The 14517-nt window shown below is 38.6% G+C and overlaps 1 protein-coding gene across 2 annotated transcripts in view; it reads left to right on the top strand.

Moving 5' to 3' along the window:
• ATP2A2 (ATPase sarcoplasmic/endoplasmic reticulum Ca2+ transporting 2) overlaps positions 1-14517 on the top strand; it is a 61141-nt gene that overhangs the window by 20279 nt on the left and 26345 nt on the right. For both annotated transcript variants that reach the window (XM_060170668.1, XM_060170669.1), the window contains exon 6: positions 12404-12484. In XM_060170668.1, the coding sequence (XP_060026651.1) occupies positions 12404-12484 (81 nt within the window). The remainder of the gene's footprint in view (positions 1-12403; positions 12485-14517) is intronic.

The following is a 14517-nucleotide window of genomic DNA, read 5'->3' as shown; positions in this document are numbered from 1 at the left end:
TTGCCAAAAGAAAGAGACCTTTTTGTAGTCATTGTTTGGATGTAAGAATCATCTCCTAACTTCAGATGATAAACTTCTTTTTGCTAGCTTCTGGAAGACATCTGATAGGATGGTTCTGCTGAACTTTCTGAAGACTGGGTGGCTTTTTGAGGGGGAGATGGAGGGGGTTTAAGGGAATTATATTTTAGATGTTGCTATACCAACTAATAACCTTTCCAGGAAGACATTGTGTAAGCGTGCATAGCAAAACCATACGTATACTTATAACTATCTAGAATACAGGAACCAAATAAAATTGATTTGGCAAGTATAAATATGGAGACAGTTACCCATGTGTTCATCTTCTGAAGCCACAATAATTTTGTTTTAATGCCAGGAAAATATTTCTCTGACGGATGGAAACCAAAAGTAATAAAATCACGGGCTTCCCTGGTGGTGCAGTGGTTGGGAGTCTGCCTGCCGATGCAGGGGACATGGGTTCGTGCCCCAGTCCGGGAAGATCCCACATGCCGCGGAGCGGCTGGGCCCATGAGCCATGGCCGCTGAGCCTGTGCGTCCGGAGCCTGTGCTCCGCAACGGGAGAGGCCACAACAGTGAGAGAGGCCCGTGTACCGCAAAAAAAAAAAAGTAATAAAATCAGGTATAATTTTATGAGAAATGAACATCAGTGTTTAAGCGTTCTGTATTATCTGCCAATATTATCAAGGTGAATCGAGCTATGGTAGTCATGAAACTCTTTAACTTTAGAATTTGGGGAGGTTTCCGTATTTGCATGGGAGGGGTATTACTGACTTCTCAAGGTGACTTTTCAGCTTTTTTTTTTTTTAATTTATTTTTGGGTGTGTTGGGTCTTCGTTGCTGTGTGCAGGCTTTCTCTAGTTGCAGTGAGCAGGGGTTACTATTCGTTGCAGTGCGTGGGCTTCTCATTGCGGTGGCTTCTCTTGTTGCAGAGCATGGGCTCTAGGAGCACAGGCTTCAGTAATTGTGGCTTGTGGGCTCTAGAGTGCAGGCTCAGTAGCTGCGGCGCATGGGCTTAGTTGCTCCGCGGCATGTGGGATCTTACTGGGCAAGGGCTCGAACCCGTGTCTCCTGCATTGACAGGCGGATGCTTAACCGCTGTGCCACCAGGGAAGTCCCTTCAGAGTTGTTTAAAACAAACTTCTTGTATCTTGGTGATCCAGAGTTGATAAATAGCACAAGGACATAAATATCCTCAGATGACTTCTGTCCTGTAGTATACTCTGGAATAAATCATATTTTAAGATTATGTAGGTGATAGAAATGAGTCTCAACATAAAACTGCATTTGCTTTATTTAGGTTCTGGAGAAGTTGATTTTATATTTCCTAAAATGAAGAATAAATATTCAGCAGTAGTGCCAGCAATTTCAGGATTTTTTAAATGAAAAGAGTAATTCTTAAACTTGGTAATTATTTAAGGGAAGAAAAGTTTCACTTTTGATAGCTTGCAGTAATGAAATTTAGTAACATGTATGAAGTGGCATTTCCAAGCATTTGAGGTAAAGAAAAGATAAAGTTGTAAAATAGAAAGATGACTGATTCATGTAAGAACCTGTGTTATTATCCTAATTCCATATGACACAGGACAAAGTAAATTAACCTAATCTCTACAAAACTGGGTAATTGGAGTAGCCTCTTAAGGAGCTTTCTGGCTCAAAAGATGTATGATTCAGATAATGTAGCCTTATTCGTTTAGCTGGGGCCATGAGCCTTTTTTTCTTTTGCTTTTAGAAAGAAGGATAGGAGAAGCCTGACTGAACAGTCAGCAAACACTTAATCCATACCTGTTGAGCTCCCTAACACAAATATCAGAAAAGTTAATTCTGTGCTGTAGAGCAAAGGGTTTGGCAAACTTTTTTTAACGGAGCCACCTAGTAAATATTTTGGCTTTTGTGGTCCCAAACAGTCTCTGTAGGGGGGGGGGAAATTTTTTTTTAAATAAGACTTTAAAAATGAAAATCATCCTTGGCTCAAGGGCTGTTTTTATATTTATATTTATTTTTTTTTTTGTCGTTTACTTAGGTTGTGCCAGGTCTTAGTTGCAGCAGGTGGGTTCCTTGGTTGTGGTATGCAAACTCTTAGTTGCGGCATGCATGTGGGATCTAGTTCCCTGAGTAGGGATCAGACCCAGGCCCCCTGCATTGGGAGCGCAGAGTCTTACCACTCTGCCACCAGGGAAGTCCTTCAAGGGCTGTTTTTAGTGTGTTTTTTTTGTTTGTTTGTTTGTTTGTTTGTTTTGCCTGCGTTGGGTCTTTGTTGCTGGGCGTGAGCTTTTCTCTAGTTGTGGTGAGCGGGGTCTACCCTTTGTTGCGGTGCGTGGGCTTCTCATTGTGGTGGCTTCTCTTGTTGCAGAGCACGGGCTCTAGGGCTCATGGGCTTCAGTAGTTTTGGTGCACAGGCTCAGTAGTTGTGGCGCACGGGCTTAGTTGCTCTGCGGTATGTGGGATCTTCCTGGACCAGGGCTTGAACCTGTGTTGCCTGCATTGGCAGGCAGATTCTTAACCACTGTGCCACCAGGGAAGTCTACAGCAGTCGTTCTTAATCATTTCTAGATCACACGTCCTCTAAAAATTAATGAAATCTATGGATTCTTTCCTCAAATACATGTATTCAAAATCTTGTATGCAATTTCAGGGGATTCTTTTGCCCTTCTCCCTAGAAATCCACCCCAAGATTCTAGCTGTTTGGTTTTAAAAAATGAAGTTACAAGCATACCCAGTTTTACTGTGCTTCTCTTTATTGTGCTTTGCAGATACTGCATTTTTTGCAAATATTTCAACTTTTTATTATTATATTTTTATGATCTGTATCTTTGATGTTACTATTGCATAAAGATTGACTTACTGAGGGCTCAGGTGATTAGCTTTTTTTAAGTGATTAAGTCTTTTTAAATTAACGTATGTACATTTTTTTTTAGACAATGCTATTGCACACTTAATAGAGTACAGTATAGTGTAAAATCTTCCATGTGGCTCTCTTTATTGTAGTATTTGCTTTTGTGGTTGTCTGGAATTGAACCCACAGTGTCTGCAAGGTATGGCTATATACTATATAATCCAGCAATTCCACTTCTGGAGTATATATTCAGAAGACATGAAATCACTCTCCTTAAGAGGTCTGCACCCTTATGTTCATTGTAGCATTTGTGTATAATAGGAAAAACATGGTAAAAACCTAAGTATCCATCAACGGATAAATGGATAAAGAAAATGGTATGTGTACACACACACTCTCTAGAATATTATTCAGCCATAAAAATGAAGGAAATCCTGCTGTTTGCAACAACATGGATGGATCTTAAGTGAAATAAGTCAGAGAAAGGCAAGTACTGTGTAATCTCACTTACATGTAAATCTTCTAAAAAGCAAACTCATAGAAACGTATATCAGATTGGTGGTTGCCAGGGACGGGGAGTGGGGGAATTGGGTGAAGGTGGTCAGAAGGTACAAATTCCAGTTTTAAGACAAATGTGTTCTGGGATGTAATGTACAGCATGATGACTATAGGTAACAGAACTGTAGTGCATATATGAAAGTTGCTAAGAATAGACTTTAAGTTCTCATCATAAGGAAAAAATTGTAACTGTGAGGTGATGGATATTAACTGATTGTAGTAATTTCACATTGTATGTATATATCAGATGTTTTACACCCTAAACTTACAGTGTTACAGCTGGTTTATATCTCAGTAAAATGGGAGAAGTCGATTACAGTTAAACAGTCTAGTTAGTGAAATATTGTCTGATTAAGCAATTTACATAGTGTTGGAATATTGTTAGAATAAACAGTTTTCACCTGTTCCTAGAATGATTAAACATAGCTCAGAGAAATAGAAGCAAAGATACATGACCAAATAAGGTTTGTTGTCTTTTGCCTTTTCCCCCATATGCAGTTGTTTCACAACAAGAAGGATGGGAGAACAAGGCTAGTTAGAGATGTAGATCTAAGCCATCTGTAACCAAATAACAGTAGAAATCATTATTTTAGTTGTTCCCGTAAGTTATATCTCTTTGTGTAGAGATATAAGTTCTTACTCTTAAGAACTTGTATATAAGCAGAACAGCAAATAGTCTAAAACAGAAATCAGCGTGGGAAAAAAGAAAGAAATCAGCATGGATGTATTAGAAGCAGAGGGTTTTGAGACCTAGAGCCCTTTATTCATCGCTGTGAGAGTAGCTAAGACGTTAAGAACAATGAGAAATGAAGAACTTGGAAAGATCTCCCCAATCATCAGATCGTGATGGACCAGTTGATCTTGAAGGCTGACCTGAATTTCATGGAGCTGGCATTTCCTCATTTCCTATAATCATCTCCTTCCCTTCTCCCCTCTCCCTGTGACTCAGTGATAGTCACAGTACCAATAAGTGCCAACCTTTCCAATCCTTATCAGTGTGATTAAGATTTGGGGAAAATTAGAAGAAAGACATGGTATAGGGAGCACATTTCCTAAGTGTGACACAAAACCACCAAGATCACCAGATTTGACTATGTAAAAATATAAAACAACTTTTGTTTTGAAGATGATAAAAGAATTTAAAAAAATAAAGTGTTTGGTGTTAACAGTGGTCAGAAAAATACAGGATTGAGAGTATGGGGAAATGGCAAGAAAATAAATTTTGGTGGAAGTATACATCTGTAGGAAAATTCTGTTTCTGTGAATCTTTTCTCCAGAAGTAATCTAAGTGCACAAAGATGTTCTCTATATAACATTGTAATAGGAAAATTGGAAACACCTAGATGGCTATGAAAATGGTGACTGATTAATTTAGTCCATCCACAGTATGGCTATGAAATACCTGTGACCTTGAGCAAGTTAGCGTTTTGTGACTCATTTTCCTCATCTGTAAACCGGGAATGAAGATAATCAGACCTTCCCTAGAATTGTGAAGATTAAGAGTTAGTAACTCATAAAGCTCTTGTAGTAGTGCTTGGTATAGAATAAGCATTCTCCAAAGTTTAGCTTTAGAGATTATTGCTTTAGCTTTAGGTATTATTATTATGTAGCCATTAAAAAAGAATGAGACAGATAAGTATATACTAATGTAAAAGGAGGTTTGTGATTTTTATTTTAATGAAATTTTAATAAGTGTTATCCATAGAGAAAGGTATCTGATAAATACTGTTAACAGCTAGATATTTGGATGAAGGGAGCGAGGGATGGGTTATCACCTCGTAAAAAGCATACTTTACTTTTGTAATAAAGAGGAATTTATGTTGGTATCCCAGATATTGTATACTCTAAATTTGCCTAATGATGGGCTGCCTCCACAGCATCTAATGAGCCGGCTATCTTCCATTCTAGTAGCTGGAAACTTGCCTGTCTAGGAACCGCCATGCCATTTTTATTGGTAGTTATATATTACACCAGTTTTATTATAAAATGTTCCTTTATAAGGAGCTAAAATATACTTGTCTGTTTTATACGTTAGTTTTTTGCTTTGGAGCACATAGAAGTCTGATTCCTCTTCCTATGGTGGCCTGTTACGTAGTTGAAGGTAAATTCGTCTCCCTTTTAGAGCTGGGGGGAGACCTCAACTAAAACTGAGAGCGTGCAACTTGTCCAAAAGCGTGTGGCAGTTTATGGTAGAACTGGGAGTCTCGAGTGTTAGTGGTGTGGTGTATCCTAAAATTTTTATTTTCAGGTTAGTCTTGGCTCTTTCTGTTGTTCCTGTAATTATTTTTAAACCCTTTACCATCTTGATGGCTTTTTTTGGTGCCCAGACTTGAATGCAGTTAATGTAAGTGCAGTCTGGTTGATATTCTAGACCTTATCCTCCACTCTTACACATAAGGACATTTCTTTAGCAATCTTAATTGCCCTACCAGCTAAAACCCATGAGTCTTTTTCATGCTTCTCTTTCGCCACTACATCTAGTCCTCTACTAGCATACATGTATTTTGTTTTTAGTCTAAATTTTAAGCAGCAATCACTGTTAAACCTCATTCAGCTCAACCAAGTCTTAGGTCTGTTTGGATCCTGATTTTTTCGTTGTTCCAAGCTTTGTGACATTCTTCAACTTGATAATTATCATAAGTTTCTGGTGCTTGTTTTTTAAAGAAAATAATGTGTGTGCAGGTACTTCATTCCTTAACAAATATTTTACTTGGTAGCCACTATGTGCCAGCATAATACCAGGACCTGGGAAATCAGTGGTGACTAAGTGACTGCCTTCTTGGAGGCTTTGAGTCTAGTGAGGAAGACACATCAAATATGTAATGTGGTGAGTGTTTGGAAAGGACAGCTCTCTATTAGGTTGGTATCCCTTAATCTTGGAAGTTCACGGAAAGCCTTGCTTTTTGTGAAGACTCAGAACTTTGAGGAACTGAAGAGCATTGTTTGAAGCTTAGAGGGAAGGGGAGGGTCATAAAAAGTATGAGCAATTGGGTCGTGGAGGGTGTTAAAAACCATGGTTAAGATACTAAACTTTATTTAAAGTCTAGTAGGAAGAAGCTGTTAAAAGGTTTTAAAGAAAAGAATTATATATCTGCATTTTTAAAAGATGAGTTTCATTTCATCATAGATAATACATCCAAAAAACCAGACTGGGAACAAATATGGTATAAAGTATGGCAGTTTGTAATGTTCCTTCCATGCTCACCCTGAGGCCTAGAAGTAGTTTTAAGTAGGCAAGTAGGGCTTCTCAAGTGAAGAATTTCATTCATTCTTCCTGACTACAAAATTTATGAACCAAATTGCAAAGAGTGAAAGTATTTGAGTCATTTGAGTAATTTAGGTTAATTCATTCTATTGTGGGTCATTTTTCCTCAGCCATCTAAACTCAGAAACAGTAGTGGTATTTAGGAGATAATTTCTGATCTTATGTATAGTTTTCTCTTAAAAAAAGATTTGAATAACTGGTAGAATTTGCCACAATAAACTAGATTTTTTTCCTTATATATAATCAATTCAAAAAAGACTTTTTCTAAGTAGTGCTGATTTTAACCATCAGTCTTTTTGACGTAATGATATAAACAATGTTAAAGTATCCTGGCTTTATAAAACTCCTTCCTAGGTTTTAAGGTAAAGAAAGCTTGTGTTCATTTGATTCTAAAATGTGGCCAAGTAATAATTTCCTTTAAATGACTTTTACTCGCCTTCTTGGTAACCTAGCATAAAGTATACATTGAAGAATTTGTTCAGAGTGGAAATCTGTGATAGCAGGTTTTAAAGAGCTACAGACTTAAGGAGCCAAGAGCTGAATTTGAAGTGTCAGATGTTAAACAAATAGAAGGTAGTTTATAACAGAGTTTATTATTTTATTACACTGCCTGAACTCAAGAGACAAAGAAAAAAAATTTCAGAGGAAAATATTGCAGAGCATCCCCTTGGCAAGAGTAAGAATTTTCCACTACCACTTGCCCTAAGGGCACTGACATTCCCCATCGGGGAAATATCACTGGATGTGATCATCAGAACAGGCTGCCTACTCCTCATGCACAAAACTGTCTGGAATTCACAGAAGCCTGCAGACAAAGCAAAATTATTTCTTAGTGGAAAAGTATTCATTGAATCTTTGCTTTCATGGATTTTTTACTTCCTTAGACAACCAGCTTCCTAACAGATTTAATCCTAAATTGACTCCTACAAACAAAAAGCACAGAGTCACACAGTAATATAAAGGAAGTCTTTCATTAATTGAGGTTCCTTAGGTAAGACTCCTTTTACTTACTGCCTTTAGTTTTTCCTGTCTAAAATGAGGACTTGAGTTGGGTTGGTCAAGATGATGTGAGGGAGGGTCTGTCTAGCTAGGAGAATACTAGAATTTGGCAGGTTTTTAAAACCAGTTTGGATTTATGCTATTTAGTACCTTTCCACAAAGAGATCGGTTTATAATGGAAACAAATTAAATGTGAAACTTTAAGGTAGTACATTTCCCAAGTGTTGGGGGATTTAGGGTCTTCTTGGTCTAGAGCTGTGGCATACGTGGCACATGAGAAACAGCACATAGTAAAGGCTATTCTAAACAGGCCCTTCACAGGATCTGTGACACCAGGTACTAAGCCTTTTCTTTTTTCTTATATTAATTTTTTAGTGTGCTTGGAGAATTTCTTTAAAATATGAATTCCTGGACCCCAGACTCTTGAAGAGCAGGTCCTGAGATTCTGTAGTTTATAAAAGGCCCCCAGGTCATCTCTTAATTTTAGAATGGCTGTTACAGGATGGAAGAAAAGTGAAGAAGAGCTTGAGGTCAGTTTTTTTTTTTTTTTTTTTTTTTTTTTTTTGCGGTACGTGGGCCTCTCACTGTTGTGGCCTCTCCCGTTGCGGAGCACAGGCTCCGGACGCGCAGGCTCAGCGGCCATGGCTCACGGGCCCAGCTGCTCTGCGGCATGTGGGAGCTTCCCGGACGGGGGCACAAACCTGCATCCCCTCCATCGGCAGGCGGACTCTCATCCACTGTGCCACCAGGGAAGCCCTTGAGATCAGTTTTTAAGGACTTCCCAGTCACTTGTTCCACCAGCATTTTAAACTTATTTATTTTTGGCTGCGTTGGGTCTTTGTTGCTGTGCACGGGCTTTCTCTAGTTGTGGTGAGCGGGGGCTACTCTTCGCTGAGGTGCACGGGCTTCTCATTGCGGTGGCTTCTCTTGTTGCGGAGCACGGGCTCTAGCGCACAGGCGTTAGTAGTTGTGGCACGCAGGCTCAGTAGTTGTGGCTCACAGGCTCTAGAGAACAGGCTCAGTAGTTGTGGCACACAGGCTTAGTTGCTCTGCGGCATGTGGTATCTTCCCGGACCAGGGCTCGAACCCATGTCCCCTGCATTGGCAGGCGGATTCTTAACCACTGTGCCACCAGGGAAGTCCCTCCATTAGCATTTTACATTTGACTCATTCTTGAATATTTAACCAATAATTAAATGTATATGAATACAATTTTTGTGCAACAAAGAGACAGCCTTCATATATTTAAAACATATAGGGGGAAAAATAGCTGGTTTCTTTGTAGTGCCAGTTTAAATATAATTTTAAATGCTGCATATATAGTATCAATCCCACCTTAAACTAGTAGCTTATATGTTGACTGTGCTACCCAGGAAAGAAATTTAATCTTGGTATTTCTTGCCTCAAAAACACATTTTTCATTCATTTTTAATCCTGAGCTTCCACTGAAACAGCAAAGTAAATGGCAAGATAAAACTTTTGGGTCCTCAATTTGAATATTAGATTTGCTGGCCTTAATTAAATTGTGGCCAGGTATATGAGAGTATGAGCTAGGGCTAATATATGAAATTGTTTAAAAAGAAGTAAGAGATTCAACTTTCAGTATAAAATGATGCCTTCTGCTTCCCCCCCTCCCTTTTTTTTTCTTTTTTGGCTGCACCACTTGGCATGCAGGATCTTAGTTCCCCAACCAGGGATCGAACCCTGTGCCCCCTGCAGTGGAAGTGAGGAGTCCTAGCCACTGGGTCGCCAGGAAATTCCCGGTGTTGTGCTTTTAGATTGCTGGTTTATGTTCAGTTGTTACAGTGCAGACATGCTTATAGATTGTGGCGACCTCTATACCATGTTAGAAGTTTTCCACTCCTGTAGGATCATGACATAAATTGCTTCAGACCTTAAAGGAACATTTTCAGGTAATTTTTCCATTTAGGGTCATATGCTCATCATTGAACTTGCATTCTTTTCATGTTCAGGGTCATGTGGGATAAAATTAATTATGACAAACAGAACTAATACAGGAAAAGTTTTTTTTTTTTTTTTTTTTTTTTTTTTGCAGTACGCGGGTCTCTCACTGTTGTGGCCTCTCCCGTTGCGGAGCACAGGCTCCGGACACGCAGGCTCAGTGGACATGGCTCATGGGCCTAGCCGCTTCACGGCACCTGGGATCTTCCCGGACCGGGGCACGAACCTGTGTCCCCTACATCGGCAGGTGGACTCTCCTGCGCCACCAGGGAAGCCCGGAAAAAGTTTTGTTTTTCTTTTTAAGTTTATTTTATTTTATTTTTTGGCCATGCTGTTCAGCTTGCAGGATCTTAGTTCCCCAACCAGGGATCGAACCCGCGCCCTTGGCAGTGAATGTGTGTAGTCCTAACAACTGGACTCCCAGGGAATTCCCTAAATTGATTTTAAAGTTTTATCTTCATGGGGTATTTTAGGTGTTGAGGGTCACTAAAGTTTAGGGTATGGTTACTTTATTGTAGTATGAGCAGAATTATATTAAAATGAAAGGTTCTGATTTCTTCAGTCTGAATATTGCTGTTTGTTGCATAAGCATTTCCAGCAGGAATTTCACCTTAACTTAATGTGTCCCTGCAGTCAAATGCAGGGATGATCTTTGCCTCTTGAGATTATATATTGGCAATCTCTTTCTGTGCCACCTTGTGACCACATTTCCTACTTAGGTTATAGGGTTGTTTCATGAACTAGAGCTCAGAAAGCACACCATACTCTCCCTGAATTTAAAAGCTCTGAGATACAGAAAAATTAGAACTAAACTAAAGGTTTAACAAATGAAATAAATCTACTTCTTGGACAGAATGGCTGTTTTGCCAGTTTATGTATAACCAGTGACAGTTACAGTTCAGTATAGTAGGGTAAGTCTTGAAAATTAAGATTTAACTTAGAAATACCATATGCAGTTGTGGGGGGGGACTGTGCTTATTGTTTTGACTTTTAGCTGTCCTTTCATAAGACTTCTAAAACCACTGTAGTACCTTTCAGAAAGCCAGGGAAAGCTGTTGTATACTTATTTTTTATTCTCCAGTTGCTTTGGTACTGATGCGAACTCATCCAGTAATATTTGAACACCTACAGTACACTGTGCATTGTTCTCAAGGTGCAGGTGAAATATTGGCTTTATCTGTTCCTGGGTCTGTGTTGTGGCATTTACTTCAAATACGTCAAGGAAAGGGGCTAAGACATGGTCTGTTTAAGAGCTGTTAAAGGGACTGTTTGGCCCAGAAAAGAAAACTCAGTTGACTTAAAGATCTTCTAGAGGTTTTGCAAGAGGTTTATTCATTTATCTGATAATTCAGACTTCAAAAGGTACCAAAGGGTACAAGGTGAAAAGTCTCCTGCCACTCATGCCCTGCTCCCTAGTGGTACAAGTCTGTTACACCTTCCCAGAGGTATGTTCTCATACCAGTGGAGCTCCATATACATGATGCTTCACACTTGTGTTTTCCCCACTTAATGTACAGTATGTCTTAGAGGAAGTTTTTACTTTAGTATGAATACAGTTGTCTCTTTTTTCTACTGCTGATTAAAAAAAAACTAACCACATACAGCAAGCATATCTGTAGAATAAATTCTTTGTAGTGGAATTTATGGGATAAAAAGATTGTGCTTTGCATTTTTTTTTTTTTTTGGCCGCGCCATGCGGCTTGCGGGGATCCCAGGTCCCCGACCAGGAATCGAACCCACGCCCTCAGCAGTGAAAGCAAAGCGTGGAGTCCCAACCACTGGACCACCAGGGAACTCCTGTGCTTTGTAATTTTGATATGTATTGCCAGTTTGCCCTCCAGAGATTTTGTAAGTTTTTTTCTTCGTACTCAGCAGTGTATATAGGGTCGTCACAAAGTCTGGACGCGTAGTTGAATTAAGAATACTAAATGGGTTACTAACATTACATGGTATGTTTAGTGACATATTCAGTTTATCCTTGCTAGTGCACTAACACCGAGTTTTCATTAATATCTGCTCATGCACTTGCCTCTAAATGATTTGTGCCTCTGGTTTTGTTTTGGTTTGTTTTTTTGCTTATTAAAACTAAACTTGCCACATCTTACAGTCACCCTGTATAAGAAGCCGTTTCTATACATCCTTTCAAACTTGGTGCATTTTTCTCAACTCCTTTGTCAATTTGATAGTTTAAAAGTGGTCTCTCTGTGTAGTTTTATCTTGCCTTTCTTTTATGAGTGATATTAATTGAACATCTTTTTATAGAGGCATGTTTCCTGTTCATGGTAATTTGGCTTTCTTAGTGGAATAAATCATGGCTTGTACAATTCAGTCCCCTTCACCATGCTGTGTGTGTGTGTAGGTGTGCAAATAATGTGTACTTAGAGCTGTTTGCCCGAGTATCATTATTCTCTTCTTGTGTACTTCAAATCTTGTATCTATCCAGGAAGAGTTTTTATGACCCTGAGAATAAGTTGATTATATTGCTTATTGTAGCAGATTTTTTTTTTTTCCCTCCCTGCCATGCCATGTGGCCTGCGGGATCTTAGTTCCCCAGGATCAAACCCGTGCCCCCTGCAGTGGGAGCTCGGAGTCCTAACCACTGGACTGCCAGAGAATTCCCTATAGCAGATTTTTATATATTTGTGCTGTATACAGGCTATTTATTTCCTTTAAAAATTGTGTTTGATTTGGAGACAGATTTTTCTTTATGTAACATGATTGCAAAAGTTGCTTATTTTAGCTGACTTTTTTTCCTCCCCAATTAGTTGGTGACAAAGTTCCTGCTGATATAAGATTAACTTCCATCAGATCTACTACTCTAAGAGTTGACCAGTCAATTCTCACAGGTAAATATTATGTATTGGAACGTTGTTGAATTTCTGAAGGCTCCCTCAGATTCCATGCTAATAATTGAGTTGACTTCTTGCCCCACTGTCTCTTTTTTTTTTTTTTTTTTTTTTTGCGCTATGCGGGCCTCTCACTGCTGTGGCCTCTCCCATTGCGGAGCACAGGCTCGGGATGCACAGGCTCGGGATGCGCAGCCTCAGCGGCCATGGCTCACGGGCCTAGCTGCTCCGCGGCATGTGGGATCTTCCCAGACCAGGGCTCGAACCCGTGTCCCCTGCATCGGCAGGCAGACTCTCAACCACTGTGCCACCAGGGAAGCCCCCCCACTGTCTCTTAATCCTCTCCAGGATATTTATTTCTTAATGCTTTATCAGTTAGGCTTTTTGCCAATACATGAGGTAAAGCTATGATTTAAAAACAATTGGCTTTCATCTCATAAGGCCTATTTATCTTTAAATTTTATTAAAAATTAGTTTTGATTTAAACTTAACTTTTAAAAATTTTTTAAAGGGTTACAGATTCCTTCAGTAGCAGAGGTAATATTCTTAAGGTTGAAGTAGTGTTGTTGTCTCTCTGTTTTGTGGAAAGTGCATTAATTACTTAGTGTTCTTTTTCCAAGCAGGAAAAATACAGACTCCGGGAATGCTAATCTCACATCTGACATACTTTGCAGTAATCAGATGTACAATTAACAAAAGTTAGCACCCTCTAAAATGGTGAATGTTTACTACCTAAAGTTTGCACACTTAGATTTGGGATTGTTTGGAACATTTTCCCGTTTTTGTTTGATACAGGCACAGTCTAGGGTGGAGGGTTCATATTAATTGGATGGAAGTAAGGTGGTCAGAAGATTAAACACAATGCTAACCTGAATTAAATAGAGAGTAAATATAAAATTCAAAGATTTATCTGATTATTAGTTTTGAAAAGCAACTCATGTCATAGAAGTAGGGATGTGAGTAACCTGGGCTCTGTTTTTTATTGTTTCTTTATGAATACCTTATCTACTAAAACTCCCATTAGCAGCAACAACCTGGAAGCTGATTAAGCCATAAAATGGTAGGGAATTGATTGGGTTGAATGTATGAAATTCTCATATTGTGCCTACAAAAATAATTTCCATTTTAAAACTTTCCATAGAGTTACTTGAATGTTGTTTTTTTGTTTAAAAGTCATACTCTAGTTTTAGGCTAGATTGAAGAACCAGATTCTTCTGTTAAATTTTGAGAGTGAAATTTCCTACCTGGAATTTGACCTAACAACTAGGGCCATATTTCACCCTCATTATATACAGTTAACCCTTGAATAACATGGGTTTGAATTGTGTGGGTTCACTTATCTGTGGATTTTTTTCAATAGTAAATACTACAGTACTTACTATACTAGTTGGTTGAATCCTCAGGTGCAGAACTGCAAATATAGAGGAATTGCATATACGGAGGGCCAACCATGAGTTCTGTGCAGATTTATGACTGTGCAGAGGGTTGGTGCCCCTAACTCCTGCGGTTTTCAAGGATCAACTGCATTTCATAAGTGATGTTAAGTTGAAACCAGATTCAGACATTGTGAAAGTTCTAAGAAGTAGTCTCTTACTTCTTAGAGACTTCTACTTACTTCTTAGTAGACTTACTTCTTAGTCTCTTGCTGTTTTTCATTTTGGTTTATTGAAATAGAATGGTCTGATTACTGCATGCAGATATTTCTAGAACAATGTTTTCATTTCTCATCTTTGGCATTATTGAACAAAAACAAAAACAGGCTTTCCAGTGGATGATCCTCAGTATTCATATACTGTACCTACAGTTTGTTTATTTTGTTAAAAGTAAATATACTTTCACCTTAAGTATCAGAGTGTATGTGTATATAAATATACAACAAATCTACATTCATAATATTAGAGTATAAAATGATACCTGAAAATGAACTAAATTTGTATAGTTATTCAAGAAAATAAAGGTAATTGACTGGGATTTTACTTCAAAATTAAATTCCTTTATTTTGATTTTTTTTCTTTGAAATTAGTTTCTATTAC

Source organism: Lagenorhynchus albirostris, chromosome 14, assembly GCF_949774975.1.
Source record: "Lagenorhynchus albirostris chromosome 14, mLagAlb1.1, whole genome shotgun sequence".
Taxonomy (NCBI): Eukaryota; Metazoa; Chordata; class Mammalia; order Artiodactyla; family Delphinidae; genus Lagenorhynchus; species Lagenorhynchus albirostris.
This window is presented reverse-complemented; position numbering and strand designations above follow the sequence as displayed.